At 44.4% G+C, this 18315-nt stretch overlaps 2 protein-coding genes across 6 annotated transcripts in view; both read right to left on the minus strand.

The window, feature by feature from the left end:
* Positions 1-3985: 3985 nt before the first annotated feature.
* On the minus strand, positions 3986-7250 carry LOC122922178 (REST corepressor 1-like). Its single transcript, XM_044272693.1, has 7 exons — positions 6719-7250; positions 6542-6619; positions 6311-6363; positions 5863-6024; positions 4822-4916; positions 4472-4551; positions 3986-4095 (listed from the first exon to the last, which is right to left on the minus strand). The coding sequence occupies exons 1-7, from the start codon at positions 6732-6734 to the stop codon at positions 4082-4084; spliced, it is 498 nt and encodes a 165-aa protein (XP_044128628.1). The 5' UTR covers positions 6735-7250; the 3' UTR covers positions 3986-4081.
* LOC122922176 (gastrula zinc finger protein XlCGF28.1-like) overlaps positions 6590-18315 on the minus strand; it is a 30169-nt gene continuing 18443 nt past the window's right edge. For 2 of the 5 annotated variants that reach the window (XM_044272690.1, XM_044272689.1), the window contains exon 3: positions 11547-13450. In XM_044272690.1, coding sequence (XP_044128625.1) covers positions 12333-13450 — 1118 coding nt within the window. In that variant the 3' untranslated portion in view covers positions 11547-12332. Of the gene's footprint in view, positions 6859-11546; positions 13451-17483; positions 18230-18315 lie in introns of those variants that run through there. The other 3 variants (XM_044272691.1, XM_044272692.1, XR_006387105.1) reach the window with 2 other exon arrangements.

Consider the following 18315-nt stretch of genomic DNA (forward strand, 5'->3'; position numbering starts at 1 on the left):
GGCACGTCCATAACAACCAGCTCTAAAAAATATCACATGACCTAACTGCTTAGGTGAAAACTGTAAAAAAATTAAAATAAAAACTGTAAAAAAAAAAAGCTATTTTTGTCACCTTACATCACAAATATTGCAACACCAAGCGATCAAAAAGGCTAATACCCCCCAAAATAGTACCAATCAAACCATCACCTCATCCCACAAAAAATGAGTCCTTACCTAAGACAATTGGTCAAAAAATAAGAATTGGCAGACATGGATTTTAGGTGCCATGTCGCATTAAATAAATTTCCTGAGGTCCCCAGAAATGAAAAACCCCAACAAGTGACCCTATTTTGGAAAGAGCACCCCAGTACGAACATTTTAAGTGGTGGAAAGGGCACTTTTCAGCAAACAGGTGTCTCACAGAAGGCAGAAATAGTAGAGAAAGGATTTCAAAGCACACATTTGTAAAAATGAAAAAATTACTAGCAGACCCCAATTTTTCACTTTCACAAGGGGTTAAAGGAAAAAATGTACCCCCGTTTATGTTCCCCATTTTCTCCCCTTTTTGAAAACACCCGATATGTGCTCGTAGCCTGTTGTATGGGCGCACAGCAGGTCTCTAGAGGCAAAGTGCAAAAACAGTTTTTTGCAGTCCTGAATAAACAGACATGGATTTTAGCTGCCATGTCGCCTTAAAAAAATTCCTGAGGTCCCCAGAAATTAAACAACCAAAAGAAGTGACCCCTTTTTGGAAAGTGCACCCCTGTACGAACATTTTAAGGGGTGGAAAGGGTACGGTTGTCTCACAGAAAAAAATATGTAGTGGTTGTTGAAAAGTGGATATGCAAGCGAGGTGGACTAAATCAGAGATATAAAGTGGAAATATTACAGGAAGCATAAAGGATGAAATTTAATTAATGCTCCATGGATGAGTGGTAGATTTTAAAACACTTCTTCATGCACAGGCCAAGTTTTTCAGTGGTAAATGGTGTCCTTCCTAATACCCCTTTTTGAACGCACTGCATCTTTTTTGGGTCCTTCCCTTTCTTGCTGTCTGGGGGACTTCAGCTGGGAAATGTTGTCCTGATACAACACGGCCACTGTGACTTACAGAAGTACTAGGACCCTCTTCTGCTTGGTTTGGAAGCATTAGGGCCTTGATCACTACTTCTTGAAAGAAATGTTCCTGTGTGTCCGCTAGACTTATATAGCACGTACGCATTGTACATTGCCGTCTGTACAATGTGTACGACCAGCTTTTTGTACCACACGTTTGTTTTTCGTGTGGTACTGTAGGGCTTCAGAACTTGATCTGAAAGATCAACCCTGCCCATCTGCCTGTTGTAGTCCAGAATGCAGTCTGGTTTTGGGACAGTGGTAGTGGTACCATGTATAGCGGCAGTGGAGCTGGTGTTACTGTGAATAGTGGTCAGTACGAGGACATCCCTCTTGTCCTTGTACTTAACCACCAGCATGTTCTCATTGTGGAGAGTCCTGCTTTTACCCTAAGTGGTTGCCCTACCAGGGATCTAGGGAGGCCTCTCTAATTTTTGCGTACTGTGCCGCAAGCCACAGTACCTCTGGAAGGTAGGGACATGAATAGGGGTATGCTGGTATAGTAGTTATCCACATAGAGGTGGTAACCCTTATCCAGCAGTGGGTGTAGTAAGTCCCACACAATCTTCCCGCTAACTCCTAGGATGGGGGGCATTCTGGGGCTTCTATCCGAGAATCTTTCCCTTCATAAACCCAAAACCTATAGGTGTACCCGGAGCTACTCTCACAGAGTTTATACATTTTTATGCCATACCTTGCTGGGCAGGTACTGGCGGAATCTTACCCTCCCCTTGAAATGTATCAGGGACTCATCTATACAGATATTTTGTTTTGGGGTGTACACTCTAGCAAACTTGGTGCTGAAATGGTCAAGGACGGGCCTAATTTTAAAAAAAGCCAATCAAATGTTGGGTCATTTTGGGGCGGACACTGTGCATTAACGTTGTAATGCAAAAACTTCAGAATCGACTCAAATCTATTCCGGGCCATGGAATTACTAAACATTGGAGTGTGGTACAAGACATCAGGCACTCCAATACTGTCTAATTTCAGTTTTTTTTTTAACAAGCCCCATATGCAGCAGAAGCCCCCAGAAGATTTTCATTTCTGCTGCTGTAACTGGGGTCCAACCAAGGGGTATTGCAAATGGCGATGTGGGGTTCTGGGTAATAAACTGCTGGGCATATAAATTTGTTTGGGCCACGATAAAAGTTACTAAATCTTCACTGAAAAAGATTTAGAAAAAATCTATTTCTGTGAAGCCCGTGCAGTCAATTTGGATTCCAGTTTTTCCAAAAACTCTGGATATTGAGGCTGATGGGGTCCATATGGGATCACTCTGGGGGGCTGCCTCCGCTGCTACCCTGGGGCTCCTTCTAGAGGGTACCTCATCAGCGGATGATGGTGATGAGGGGGTAGAGGAAAGTGGCATCCTCTTCTCCCTCGCTAGCAGTCTCAGTATCGGAAGCAGAAATGGCGTATGCCTCTTAAGCGGAGTATACTCGTTGGGATGGACGGGGCATTTTTATTGGGTTGTGATGTGTGAAATGTGTAAAACTTTATTTAGTGTGAGGGGTGTGTATGTAGTGTTTTCACACGTGAAGGCGCTTGTAATTGCAATAAATAAAAAAATAAAAAAGTATTTTCTGCACAAAAAAGTCATTTCTGCAAAAAAAAAAAAAAACTTGCAGTGCAAAATGAGCTGATGCGAAGGGATAGGGACCGGGACGGAGGGTCGTTTAGGGATCTGGAACAGCTGCAAATGAAAAAAAAATCAGTGCAGCTATTCCAGATGTTCTTCTTCTTTCAGCAGAAAAGGGTTAAATTGCAGTGGTGGCGCTGCCATTGGCTGGAGCGTTGTTCCAGCAAATAGCAACGTAGGCAGGGGATGCCAAACACTGGTGACAGGTGCTGACTTGTTCAGCACCGGTCACCTCCAGATGACACCCCCCACCCTCGCTGCAGCTTCGTATGGCAGCGATGCGCATGCTTGTGGAATCAGGCCAATAGAAGCGATCGGGGCTGCAGGGGACGGATATACCTCCCGCAGCCCTTAGCTAACACGGCTGCCTGCTTGGCAGAGCAGCCATCCCACCCCGGTTCCCGAGCGATTATGCCCGGTAAGTCGCATCCCTTTTATTCCGTATGCGAATGAGGCTGTGAAGGTGCCCAGGGGCGGCCTTACAACGGCCGGTGCCCAGGCCCCTGGGTCATTTTCATACCAATTCACTCCCCCTCCTCCGCGTCTGCCCGCCCATCCGCCGCGTCTGCCCACCCTTGGTCTCTTCTCTATCTTTCCTCCTACTGTCCGTAATCCCGCGCATGCGCCGATGACCGCGATATCGGCGCGTGCGCATTGAATGACCACAGTCTGGCCGGGGCATCACAGTTTACTGTGCGCATGCGCCGGCCTAACTTACGTTCTTACTGTGATCACAGCATCACGGCAAGAACGTAAGTTAGGCCCGGGCCGGCGCATGCGCACAGTAAACAGTGATGCCCCGGCCAGACTGTGGTCATTCAATGCGCACGCGCCGATATCGCGGTCATCGGCGCATGCGCGGGATTACGGACAGTAGGAGGAAAGATAGAGAAGAGACCAAGGGCGGGCAGACGCGGCGGATGGGCAGGCAGACGCGGAGGAGGGGGAGTGAATTGGTATGAAAATGACCCAGGGGCCTGGGCACCGGCCGTCGTAAGGCCGCCCCTGGGCACCTTCACAGCCTCATTTGCATACGGAATAAAAGTGTTTTTTGGACGAATGATGCTAGCAGGGAACTAATGGTAAGAACCGTTTTAATAGGGGGTATGCCGTGGACATAAGTGTGTTAATAGGTTAATAGGGTCAATCGGCGTGAAAGACTCCCTTTAATCTCTCATATTCCTACTACTATAAAACGTTTCTATACGGAGACGCCCCTGAACATTGAAGAATTGTACACATTTACACGGAGTTACAATTTTATTTCTAATGATGGAACTATGTTGGTCGTTGTTCAGATTCGTATGTTTTCTTCCTGTTTCATAGAACAAGTAGGTTCTTCTAACGACGATTCACTGAAAACACAAGAAGATGACGTCAACCTCTGGCAGACATTTACAGGTACCTGCCACACTTGCAGTCCTCTCTTCTCCACCCCTTTCTAGAAGACACTTTTGGTGCCCATGTCCCAGAGCCCTTGTGTAATGAGCAGGATCTCTGTAGGACATCTGCTCAGCTTCACTCCACAAGATTTCCCATGCAGTGGTCACCAGTATTACATGGTGGACATTCATCCTAGTCAATGTAATACATGGAGGGTTTGAGCCTGTCGGAGTGCGAGCGGCTGCTGTGTTCTGGCTCACAGAGGGGTCAAGAGTCGAACCCCCTCTATGATGTCCATACAGATGTAGAACCTGAATGAATATGGAGGACGCAGTAAATAACACTCACATTTCCTCCGCTTTTTCCCAGCATGCTGATGGCCTGCTGTTGGTGTTGGGTCACACTTGGTGTTATCCGTCTGATCAGCACTGGTAGAGAAGAGGACAGAGAAAGAAGTCACCATGTGGAGAACATCATAGGTGACCTGACCTGGTGCATAAACTGCAGCTGATAACAATGTCATCACTTCTGTCTGTGTGCCGCAGAACCAGGGAGGATACATTTACCAAATGTATGGGAATAATAGAGGAATTGTCTACCCCTCTGTATTCTCCTCACTGGTGGTGGTCACCACATGAATCCAGAAGTCTTCTACAGAGCTGTGTTATGTATCATAACCCCCCAGAGCTGTGACTTACCTGTGCTTACGCTTTCGGGCATGGTGACCCTTCCCAGACGTCTTCTTCCAGTCGTAGTAGAATTTGACAATGCTGCCGCAAGATTTATGAGGAAGCTGTTAGCGATCAAGTGGAAAATTAGTGACTGCGCATGGAGACAGATGGGGTAAATGAAGCCTATTCAAGGGCCCGGGGGTGCTGATTTCAGGATCTCAGCCCCAGGATAGGGATGTTTTACTTTTGATTGGTGGTTTCAAGGGGGATGTAAAGAGGACCTGTCAGCACTTTGGACATGCCTGTGTTACTAAATACATGTACTTCCCAGATATACCAGTCTGGAGCATGTGTTGTGCTGTTCCTCTGTTATTCCTCGTGGAAATATATTAATACATATTGACAACTAAGAGTTTTTCATTACCATTGTCAACAGGGTGATTGGACAAATTGTGAAACATCCATTTGACAAGAGGAATAGTAACCAAATAGTCCAGGGATGGCCAAGCTGAGGCTCTCCAGCTGTTGCAAAACTACAACTCCCAGCATGCCCACACTGTCTACAGCTATAAGCCTACAGCATGGCGGGAGTTGTAGTTCTACAGCAGATGGAGAGCCGCAGTTTGGCCATCCCTGAAATAGTCAATGTATTCCAAATTTCCAGGAGGGGTAACAAAGGAACAGTGCAATGGAATGAGTAGTTCAAGTATTTACGAAAACAGATGGAAACCCCGCCATTCACAGAGCCCATCTATCTTCTGTTACGTGTAATGATGTAATGATGAGGCACGGTCTTAAAGGAGTGACAGCCAATGCATGAAGACACTGGGTAGCCAGAGAGTTGAGAAATGAAGCTGAATGGGACTGTAGTCCTGGGGATCTGCATGGCGGTCATAAAGTAATCGGAGATCCTAAGCACTATTATACACACAGGAAGCATTATCAAAACCAGCCAACCTCTCTGATATTAACACCCACATGACAGGCGCCCATTAACCCGCAGCTTTATTGTATTCTAGCGCTTTAACAGACCCTATGTATTATTAATGGCCTCTGCACAGAAGTTACCATTTTCTGAAAATCTTTGAAGGACTTTCCATGGATGTCAAAAGCCTTCTCAAACAAGGACTTGTCCTCCTCTGTCCACTCTTCAGCCGAAGGAGTGAAGTTTGGCATGTCCGCCAGGGCTGCCTCCATGTCGTGCTCGTGCACCAGGAGCCAGCCGAGCGCCTACAAGAGAAGTGATGATGAGTAGAGAACGAGGATATCTCCATAGAGCAGGAAGAAGTCTAGAGATCTGCTGGACATCTCCTACATCATTATCAGTAGAAGTGTGGAACCCATTGAGATTGGCGATTTGGGCCATGCTGCATGAAATTGAGTAATTTGGGCCTTGGACTTTCTGGATGTGAGGGTTATTAGTGGAGCATGGGGAGGTGAGGGAGTGTTGTGGAGATACTTATGTCCTACCATTCGGCTCCATCTAAGAACAGCTCTAGGACTGGCCATACATTACCTGCACCTCATCATAGCCATAAAGCGCTTTGGCACTCGTTATGTATTCATCCACTGAAAAACAAGGACAGAAGATCGGTTATGTCTATGGCCTCCATGACATGAAAGCCGCGTCCTATCTAATATAGAAGTGACCAACTTACTTATTGTAATGGCGTCTAAATAAGATATTGAGGTGAAGACCCCAGATAGAAGAGCGGGGGACGCACACTACAGAGAGCGGGACACTTACATTTGGCCTCTGTTATATCTTTATTAGGAGACCACATCAAGGCACCGAGATCCTTACGGTCGTCATGTTTTCCCACTTCTGTAGAGGTAAAAATGATTCTTTACATTTGTAGATATTTATCTCCACTGATGGAGAAGAAGAACCCGATAAACATCTACAGGAACCAGTTTGTCATACCTGGGAGCTTCATCATTTTGACGGTCGTTCAGGAGAGCAGGTGAATTCTGTCCGCTCACACGGAGAGAAAAGTCTTCACTGATTCCTGTCTAACTGTGATGTCAGCACGTGTCATAAGGCTGCAGTGATGTCACGGAACCCTGTGAGGTAACTGCATGGCTTAAAGTGACAGGATTCTTATGGTCTCGATCTGCAGTACTGGTCCAGAATCAGGGTGACAGATTCTGTTTAAAGAGGTTCTGCCCCAGTAATAAGCACTTCCCAATCCATAGAGCAGGGGTCAGGAACCTCCTCCAGATGTTGTGAAACTACAATTCCCAGCATGTTCCACTTACCTCTATGAGAGTTCTGAAAACAGCTTTGTGCATGCTGGGAGTCGTAGTTTCACCACAGCTGGAGTTCTGGAGACTGACAATCCCTGTTATAGTGAATAGCAAAATAAATGTCATACTTGTACTATAAATGTATGACTTATATATTATACTATAACTTTATGAAGACCACATTTTACAAAAAGAGGGGTTGACTGGTCCGCCACCCTCCTGGTTCATGCTGTCATTCAGACACAGGAAATGACCGGTCAGCCAGCAGTGATGGCCAGTTCGTCCGCGAACACATGCGGGCTACCATTTTAAATCACAAGTCCGGCAATGCACAGGTAAGTCCTTACCTGTAGCAGCACCTAGGTATTTGTAGCAGCAGTTAATCACAATAGCAGCACCTAGGTAATTTTGTAGCAGCAATTGATTATAGTATCAAAGATAGTTATATAGCAGCAACTAAAGACAGCTTGTTACAATATTAGTTGTTGTGGCAATTAATAGAGAGTCTCTATGGTTATTTGATAAATGTTTTTAGCGATAGTTTATCCTTAAAGCGTGCATTGTGTGCAATAAGACTATCTCAGCATGTCATGGCACCGATATCCTAGTGGCTATTAGAGATAATGTCTCCTTTGCTGAACGGTGCAGATGATCGCATACTCCACACTATGTCATCCTTATATCTAGTTCAAGTTGATTGGAAACACCTGAATTCAATCCACTTGGCCACTGAGGAAGGAGCGAGTCTACGTTCCTGAAACATGTTTGGGTGAACAAGCATACAGACTGAGGATCACAACATTGGAGCACCGCAAAGAGACACCCACGGTAAACTAAACTGACCTACCTCCATATACGCGGAACACCGGCAGCTGATTATAAAAGCGAACCGAATACTGGAGGGGCGAACTAAGCAGAGACGCCGCCATACCACGAGGGACGCTGACTTTTCATCACAGCTGCGATCGGAGTTTCTAAAAGGAACAATACAAAGGACGGTCTGTGTTTAAATTCCATGCGGGACGCTGCATTAGGGGATAACCGTGAGTAAAATTATGCTTTTCTATATAACGGAGGAACTACTGGATATATAAAACGTGACTGTACACAAAGGTGCGATCATCTGCACCGTTCAGCAAAGGAGACATTATCTCTAACAGCCACTATAATATCGGTGCCATGACATGCTGAGATAGTCTTATAGTAACATAGTAGATAAGTCCGAAAAAAGACATCTGTCCATCCAGTTCGACCTGTCATCCTGCAAGTTGATCCAGAGGAAGGCAAAAAAAAAAACTGTGAGGTAGAAGCCAATTTTCCCCACTTTAAGGGGATAGAAAATTCCTTCCCGACTCCAGTCAGGCAATCAGAATAACTCCCTGTATCAACGACCCCTCTCTAGTAGCTATAGCCTGTAATATTATTACACTCCAGAAATACATCCAGGCCCCTCTCTAGTAGCTAAAGCCTGTAATATTATTACACTACAGAAATACATCCAGGCCCCTCTTGAATTCCTTTATTGTACTCACCATCACCACCTCCTCAGGCAGAGAGCTCCATAGTCTCACTGCTCTTATCGTAAAGAATCCTTTTCTATGTTTGTGTACAAACCTTCTTTCCTCCAGACGCAGAGGATGTCCCCTCGTCACAGTCCTGGGGATAAATAGATGATGGGATAGATCTCTGTACTGACCCCTGATATATTTATACATATTAATTAGATCTCCTCTCAGTCGTCTTTTTTCTAAAGTGAATAACCCTAATGTTGATGATCTTTCAGGGTACTGTAGTTGCCCCATTCCAGTTATTACTTTAGTTGCCCTCCTCTGGACCCTCTCCAGCTCTGCTATGTCTGCCTTGTTTACAGGAGCCCAGAACTGTAGACAGTACTCCATGTGTGGTCTGACTAGCGATTTGTAAAGTGGTAGGACTATGTTCTCATCACGGGCATCTATGCCCCTTCTGATGCAACCCATTATCTTATTGGCCTTGGCAGCAGCTGCCTGACACTGTTTTTTGCAGCTTAGTTTGCTGTTTATTAAAATTCCTAGATCCTTTTCCATGTCAGTGTTACCGAGTGTTTTACCATTTAGTATGTACGGGTGACTTGCACTATTCCTTCCCATAACTATCGCTAAAACCATTTATCAAATAACCAAATTGCCACAACAACTAATATTGTAACAAGCTGTCTTTAGTTGCTGCTATATAACTATCTTTGATACTATAATCAATTGCTGCTACAAATACCTAGGTGCTGCTACAAATTAATATCGCCATTTGTAAAAGACTGTTATTATCACTGTTTTATGAATTTTATGAATGTTTAATATTTTAAATTGTTCTCTAAATAAAATCTCACTTTCTCATGAACCCATAAATTGAGTGCCTGCCCTGCATTACTTTATTTTCTAAATTTTACATAATTGACAAGGGTGAGTCATATTGGGCAAGAGCACCTATTTCCAGAAAACCTGTGGAGAGCCGCCTTTTTGTTATCTAAGTCCTTACCTGTGCCTGCACCGCGAGCCGGTCTGAAACAAATGCGGTCAGCGGGAGCCTTCATCGGGCTGTTCTCGGAACTGCCTGCTCCCGGTGACCGCATTTGTTTCAGACCGGCTCGCGGCGCAGGCACAGGTACGGACTTACAGTACCTGTCCATTGCCGGACTTGTGATTTAAGATGGCAGCCCGCATGTGTTCGCGGGCGAACCTGCCATCACTGTCAGCCAGTGACTAGCTGCAGCGGGTCACCATTCGCGCCACTTTTATGTATGGTTTGGAATTTATTACATTTCGTAACATAGCAAAGAAGTACAAAGCAACAATAATATTAAGCCAAAGTAAGCTCACGGCACAAATAAGAAAAATGATATGTAATACTGCATAAATCCACATTATACCGAGCCATCAATATCATCCATAGTCTGTTCAAAGTGCATCTGTCAGCAGTTTTGTACCTATCACACTGGCTGACCTGTTCCATGTGCACTTGGCAGCTGAAGGTGTCTGTGTTGGTCCCATGTTCATAAGTGTCCGCATTGCTGAGTAAAGTGATGTTTTATTATATGCAAATTAGCCTCTAGGAGCAACGGGGGCGTTGCCATTACACTTAAAGGTTAAGCTCTTTCTGCAACTGTATCTCATGCACCTTGATTGACTTTAGGAGAAGTCGTGTTCACATTTATACTGCCTGGCCCTGTTAATCAAACTGGAGAGGGTGCGGCACTTGCAGAGAGAGCTGAGCCTCTAGGTGTAATGGCAACGCCCCCATTGCTCCTAGAGGCTAATTTGCATATATTCAACCATAATTTTTCTCAGTAATGTGTGCACATATGAACATGGGACCAACACAGACGCCTTCAAGTGCACATGTAACAGGTCAGCCAGTGTCATAGGAACAAATCTGCTGACTTTACTTCTAGGTGTCAGATAATATGCATGGCATATACTGTATATCTATAGAAACACATAAAAGCAGAATTGCACAGGAATGATAAAAAAAAACCTCCATAATGGCTGCCTGCTAAAGAGTAAGGCTAGGTCTACACGACGACATTTGTCGCGCGACATATTTTGCACCAATGTCGCGCGCCAATTTTTATAATGGCAGTCTATGGTGTCGCACTGCAACATGCGACATGCTGCGACTGCGACGCGACAGTCGCAGAAAATCCATTCAAGATGGATTTTTCTGCGACTGTCGCGTCGCATTCGCAACATGTCGCATGTTGCAGTGCGACACCATAGACTGCCATTATAAAAATTGTCGTGCGACATTGGTGCAACAAAATGTCGTGCGACAACTGTTGCGCCCTATCTGTCGCGCGACTTTTTGTCGCGCGACAAATGTTGTCGTGTAGACCTAGCCTAACTGTGCCTATAGTGGAATTTCCAGTTTTAGAGATCCACTGGCAGCCCTGGTCCCAAGACGTCTACAGGGTGAGTCAAAAGTCGCAGTATGCTGAGCGTTAGGGTGGCTCACCCCAAATGACCATGGATAGGTGCTTAAACCCGGAAGTTAAATCACCCAATTCAAAAGCAATGGAAATAATTGACCTGGATGGGCAAGCACTCAAAACATCCCCGACTTCACAGAAAGGCGCAGTATACCTTTTTATTTCAGAAACTAAAGATGAAATGAAATATCTGAATACCCCAGCAAGTAATGGGTCAGTGGGGCCTATTTTTAAACCTATGTCTGGAACATGGCCACCATCTTGAAAGCCACCATATTGGATCAAGGGCAAATTTTTCTAATGGGAAGGGGTTTATGTAGCTTATCAAAGAAGATCAGAATTTTCTCAGAAATTGATTGCCGTAATCAGATTCGAAATATCTTGTGGTTTAAACGTTATCAACACAGAAAGTTGCAACAACAACTGGGAATGTTTCCTATGATGCACATCTATTTGTCGCACCAATGTGTTGTTCCTGGTGGTGCTGAACACAGAGCTGAAGGCTCAAATGTTTTGAACTTTCTGTCTTTGTTGATAAGAGATATTGCAAATCTGATTGCGGCAATCGATTTCTGAGAAAATTCTGGTCTTCTATGATATGCTACATGACCCCCTTCCAATTGGAAAAATTTGATCCAAATATGGTGGCCATGTTCTGGACATAGCCTAAAACAGGGGTAGGCAACCTCCGGCATACAACTCCCAGTATGCTTACTTGCTCTGCTCTTCTAAGAAATGAATGGGGCATGCTGGGAATTGTAGTTTCACAACCGCTGGAGTGCCGAAGGTTGCTGATCGCTGGCCTAAAAGATAGGCCCCCCTCACCCATTTCTTGCTGGGGTATTCAGATATTTGATTTTCCCTTTCGTTTCTGAAATAAAATGGTGTCCTGAGACTTTTGACTCACCGTCTTAGTCTGGACATGAGATCTCCCATTTCCTTTTCCGTGTTGCGACTGACAGGCTCATTTCAGTAGCTAAGCCTGCCCCCTTCCAACTCAAAGAGGGGAAAGGAAGTGCTAAAAAAACCTTAAGCTTTTTAGCATCACAAACATTGCCCCCTGACTTGTAGACTCTTAATTTATATTTTCTGGAGATATTACAAAGTTTATGACTAGTGCAAACTGACATAAAATAGCTGAAAAGTCCACAAAACGTCTGGTCTTTACGTCTTATGTGCTGTGATACCTCAAATTAGGTCACATTTTGTGAAGACCGTGCCTTGTACTTCTTACCGATCTGATAATGCTTTTGGTCAGCTATGTGGCACCATAGCTGACCATGTAGAAAAGTTGTTTGCAATTTTAATTATTCAACCACCTTGACTGATTTTACACGTGTGCAGATTTGACATGGGTGGTCAGGTGAGCCTTACGAGTGAAACACTTGCCACACTCCGAGCAAGCATAGGGCCTTTCACCGGTGTGGGTTGTCTGATGGCGGACAAGATCCCTATTGAGAGCAAACCTCTTATCGCACGTATTACATGCGTATGGCCTCTCCCCCGTGTGTGACCTCTGGTGAACATTGAGGTTTGAGTAGCAAGTGAAACCTTTACCACACACAGTACAGATAAACGCCCAATTTCCGGTATGAGCAGTCTTATGTTTTACTAGTCGAGAGTTGTCAGCAAAACTTTTTCCGCACTCGTCACAGGTGAATGGCTTCTCTCCTGTGTGAGACCTCTTGTGTATGACAAGAGCGGATGTGTATGAAAAAGTCTTCCCGCACTCCACACAGATGTATGGCTTCTCTCCTGTGTGTGTCCTGTTATGTATAAAGAGAGAAGAGTTACTGGTAAAACTTTTCCCACACTCCCAACAGACATATGGCCTCTCTCCAGTGTGGATTCTTATGTGAGTGGAGAGCGTCGCACTGCTAGTGAAGCTCTTCCCACAATGTGTGCAGGTGTATGGACGTTCTCCAGTGTGGATCCTCTCATGAATTACCAGCGAAGACTTTCGGGCAAAACTTTTTCCACAGTCATTACAAGAGAAAGGCCGTTCTCCAGTGTGGGACCTCTGATGTATGATGAGGTGAGAACTGGAGATGCAGCTTCGTCCACATTCGGTGCATATATAAGTCTTCTGCACCTTGAAGGGGCAGTAAGGGATAGAGAATTTTGAAATCTCTAGGGAATCTTTGTCACGTTTCTTGCTCTTATACTTAGACTCCACAGTTAATTTACGTAGACGTGGTTTGCTAATGTTCTTCTCTTCATCGTCTTCATTTTGAGTTTTGACTTCATTTTCTGGAGAACTCATATTTTCAAAGACACTATCTGATTCCTTACAGCTAGCAAATTCCTTACTTGAATTTATCTCCATGGGCTTTTGTTTGCTGAACTTCCGGCACCTTAATTTTTGCTGAGTATAGTTAGCTTTATCTTTTCCATCTTCTTCATCACTTGGAGATGGTGGCTCACATCCACTTGGTGAGATGGGTTCTCCTACATTGGAAGTAAAAAATAGAAGTTACACTATTTGAGTACAATAAATGTCACAAAGAACAGTATACAGTATATCACACATTGACTATGGACCAAAAACATTGGTTATAGGTGAGTCCTTAACATTTCAAACAAACGTCTTATGTCTTTAAAGCTACCTTCTAGTTAGGCCTCCTGCAAAATGCAGGCCGCAATGCACGAACACAGACCGTGGGGCAGCCTCAGTGGATCGCGGACCCATTCACTTTAATGGGTCCGCGATCCGGCTGTTCCACAAAAAGTTAGGACATGTTCTATCTTTTTGCAGAACGGAAGTACGGGACGAAACCCCACGGAAGCATTACGGAGTGGTTCCGTTTCATGCTTTCGTTCTGCCCCATCCGCATCTCCGGATTTGCGTATCCATTGAAGTGAATGGGTCCGCATCCTACGGAATGGCGCACGTGTATTGCTGGTCCGCAATACGGCAACGGGCAGGACACGTTTGTGTGCAGGAGGCCTTAAAGAGGGTTACTTTCAAATGTAATGAGTTGAATAGCTTTAGTCACAACTACAATTTATTTTACGTGAAGATGACCACAAAATCACAAAACTGTTTCTCCTGATGGATCATAGTGGGCGTCAGTAGTCTGAAACACGTAGACTTCTTTCATTACTTGTGTGGAAGAGGATGGTGATGTAATTTCCTAGTGTTTGCCCATCCACTTCACTTCAGCAATGGGTCTCCTTGACCAGATAAGTATAATGTTTTTCTTTTTGTGTGTTGCATGCAGAACTTAATGTGTGGTAAGTATACATACATGACTGGAATTTTCTTGTAATATAAATCTAAACGTCAACCAGGTTAAGTTGTGGTCAGCTATTTTGGGGAGTGGGTTCCACCTAAATCCACAGAGAAAATGAAGTATAAGCTGCTTTACTTGGAGCAAAGAAGCCAAAAACAGCAACGCTATGGCACACCGGTCTGTCTATAGCTTGAGAAAGGCCTGTGTGTTAAATTATTGCTGTTTTTGGCTGATGTGCTTCAAATTAAGCAGTTTATATGTCTTGGAATCTTCTTGCAAGTTGAGATTTCTCCTAATACATTTCTTAAAGTATTTTTCTGGGAGTTCAGTATAGATGGCCTGTGTTTCAAGAGGCTGCAACACTGGCCTTGTCACCGCATACCAAGCACAGCACCATACACTGTGAAATGGTTGTGCTTGGTATTGCAGCCTAGGCCTATTCAGTTGCATGGGACTGACCTACTCCCAGAAAACCCCTTTAAAAGGTTATTCCCTGTATCCCCTTGGGTTGCAGCTCAGCTCTACTCCAGTAACGGTGGCTGAGATAAAATGGCATACATCATCTGTGTCAAACATGACACTGTTTGGGGGGGGGACAGCCATGTTTTTCTAGTCCTGGGCGTGTCTTTTAATAGAGCATGTAGAGCTTTTTGATACAAATACATCTTCCATCACATTTGTCTCCTTATGGACCAGTGGAGAGTTGGCCTTTGTCGGTTTGAAAAGAAACAGTGAAATGGCCAGTTTTTAGGACAGTAGTTTAGCCGTTTGGGTACGTAAGGTTCAGGTTAGTGTTTGCTCATCAACCTTTTAACCTTCTAGCTAGCAAATGACCTCTCCTCCAGAAGGAAGAAAACAGACTCACTATTAGGACCCATTCACACGACCGTAGTGCCGCTGTGCCTGTGTTGCAGACTTTTTGGGGTGGCGTTGGGCCCCGCAGAGATGTCGGGCCTGGGGCTGCCAACCCAAATGTCCCTATTATGATGTGCCATTGCACTAGGGCCACCATTAAGTAGCTACCCTATAATTCAATGCCTGACCCATAAAAGAGCCTTGAAACATAACTTGAGGATATTAGCCAAAGTACACTCCCATCTGTAGACAGCAGTTTTGGGTTTCTTGCCCCTCATCAGGTAGCTACCTATAGCTGACACTAGAGAGACGGGGGTCATTTAGTAAGACCGCCGTTTTAGACACCAGTCTTAATAAGGCCCTGTGGTGGCGGTGGATCTGTTGAAGTTATGTAGAGGCGCCTACATAACTTCGGCGGATCCAATGCCGCTTCTAAATAGGTAGCGGGCGTAGGTTTAGACCATTTGCTCATTTTCCCCGCCATGCCCACTTTTTTAGAACTGGTGGGAGCTGACAAAAGTTGCAGATTGCGGTGGAAAAACCTTTGCGCCGCAATCTGTGCCTGAAATACGCCTAATATACACGTTAGTAAATTACCCCCACAGTTTTCTTCCTTCTGGAGGAGATGTAATTTGGATACTTTTTCCTATAGAGTATTGCTGTTCATCTTCAGCTGGATCTTCTGAATGAGAACCAGAAGCCCCTACAGTGCATCAAAGGCACCACATCTAACCAACCAATACCCTGCTTTTACTGACGAGTGGCAAGAACCCCAATAGATCTACAGACAAGAGACTAGTTTGGCTAATACTCACCATAGTCATGTGGTTTTGAAGGATTTTTATCTTGATGGCCTTTCCTCAGGATAGCTTATTGGCCACAAGCAACATGTCATCTCTGAAGCCAATCATTGGCTGGAGGGTGCATGTAACCATGCCCATGCTGTGCCGGATGTTGACACGGCAGAGACCGGAACATGGACACACCGGAGGTAGCGAGGAGTACCAGAGCAGAGGGAGCAGGTAAGTATGAATTTTCTGTTTAGAAAACTCAGTCCCAGAAAACCCCTTTAAGGTAATTTAAAGGGGTGATCGAGCTAAATAAAAGTAGCTGGCTGTGTGGTCAAAGGGTCTTAAAAACATAGAAGAACTCACCTCCAATGATCCCATGTCAACATGCAAGAAATGTCCTCTCAAGCAATCACTGGGCACAGCAATGACCCACCTAAGCAATTTTGAGGAGAAAGTCAAGAGCAGCAGGGACCGGGGTAGTGTTTCCAGAAGGGGATCAGTGAAGGTTTACATTTATAAGCTCCTCTGACAACTGTTCTTGATTAGCTCGAACATCCTTTTAAAAATACTTATATGCTAGTGACGTGGTCAATGTGAAAGGTAAAATATACGGTCCATACACCATATCATGAAAAAGTAATACAGAGCACATTAAAATAAGCATAAATCTATTCAAAACTCACGTATTAAAGACCTTAACTAGTCAAATCCATGATTGCAAAATGGGGACGATCTTTATGCTCAACATGTTCTACCTGGACCATCACAGTCTAAATGGCTTTGGGAGGCTTGTTACACTGTTGGGTAAATGCATCAACCCACTGATGTTGGACCTTCCTAGATCTGTATGTATTACACAGACAACCACCAATTTGGAATTGTGGGTGAGAAATCCCCATCGTTTACCGGAGCAGCAAAGTGGATCAGATTCAAACAAAAGCAGCCATGTGAATTCCGCAGGGAAACTGACATACGGTGTAGATTTTCAATCTATGGCATGTCGATTAAAGGGGCTTCTGGGAGTAGAATACTGATGACCTATCCTCAGATGTACGCGTGATGTGACGTCACATGGCCTAGGAAGAGGCCACAACTTTCATGGAGCACTGGTCTCTTCTAACAGCTGATCGTCAGGGTTCCAGGGCGTCGGGCCCCCACCATTCTGATACTAATGACCTATCTTGAGGATAGGGCAACAATATTTATTACTGGATAACCCCTTTAACTCCCAGAAAACTCTCTTTAATAATGGGGGTTGTTTCCTTTGGAATACATACAGCGAAGCAAATCCGTAGCAAAATCTGCGACAAGGTCACCAGTAATTTATTATGGATTTTGCTACAAAACCAATTTAGAAGTGTCTCAGCCAGTCACGTTGCTAACCTTCCAACTATTGTAATAGGTACTTATAGTCTATTGCAGGGATGCTCAACCAGCTGTTGTGAAACTACAATTCCCACCATGCCCTTCTGTAAACTGATAGCTGTGGGCTGTCCGGGAATTATGGGAGTTGTAGTTTTCCAACAGCTGGAAGGCCACAGGTTGAGCATGCCTGGTCTATTATAATCTACCTTACAGTTAAAGCATTCTCCAAACACCATAGAGCAAGAAAAACAACTTTATATGTTAAATAATATACCATAAAACAAAAAAAAACACAACACGACTATACAGTATATATTTATATCAGCAATGAAAATACTGACATGGTCATTCATTAAAAGCAAAAACGATCAAATAAATTGAAAAATGTAGTAATACTAATATAAAGCCGATATATGATACAACACTTTAGGACATAATTCCAGAAAATGTCAGAAATCCTTATAGTTTCCCCCCTTTTCGAGCATGTGAAGCAGACGCTCCTCCCCTTGTACGTAAGGTGTTCTTTCGTAAGTTACTTGGACCTCCTGTTTGAAGAGTCACATGTTGACGTTGGGAGTTTGACTCCAAGGAAGATTCCATCGAAAGCCTTTTGGCTGCAATTTCATTGGCTTCCATGAGAAGTTTGAGCTTACTTGCCCGATAACGGGCCATCTCTTCCCGATGGCGTGCAGTTTCTACCCGATCCTTCTCTTGATTGGCAACTAGAAGGTCCAGCATGTGATTCATAGCCACCACCTCTGCATGTAACCGTTGCATACTGCTGCCCAACTCTTGCAGTGCTTTCCCCTGACAATGGACACACTCGTCAGGTTCTAGTGTTTGGTCAAGCGTAGGTTCGCAGTCTACATTGTCCACATCAGCTCTATCGCGTAGCATTCCCTGCTGGTTAGAGTTCTCGATGGCGGACATTGCTTCAATATCCAGAGTATCCACTTTAGTCACAATGATTTCTTGATTCTCATCTAGGAAATGGAGGAAAAATTAACTTAGTATTAATGCCTGCGCAGCAAGCGACTTGCTATAGGAATGCAAGTATTGTATGTATTTA

The sequence above is a fragment of the Bufo gargarizans genome, chromosome 11 (assembly GCF_014858855.1).
Source record: "Bufo gargarizans isolate SCDJY-AF-19 chromosome 11, ASM1485885v1, whole genome shotgun sequence".
Taxonomy (NCBI): Eukaryota; Metazoa; Chordata; class Amphibia; order Anura; family Bufonidae; genus Bufo; species Bufo gargarizans.

Coding starts and splice junctions, on each gene's coding strand:
- LOC122922178 (XM_044272693.1), bottom strand. Junction 6,025..6,310: donor ATGGCTATGATGAGGTGCAG/GTAATGTATGGC, acceptor CTTCTCTTGTAG/GCGCTCGGCTGGCTCCTGGT. Junction 4,552..4,821: donor GCCCGAAAGCGTAAGCACAG/GTAAGTCACAGC, acceptor CTTCTCTACCAG/TGCTGATCAGACGGATAACA.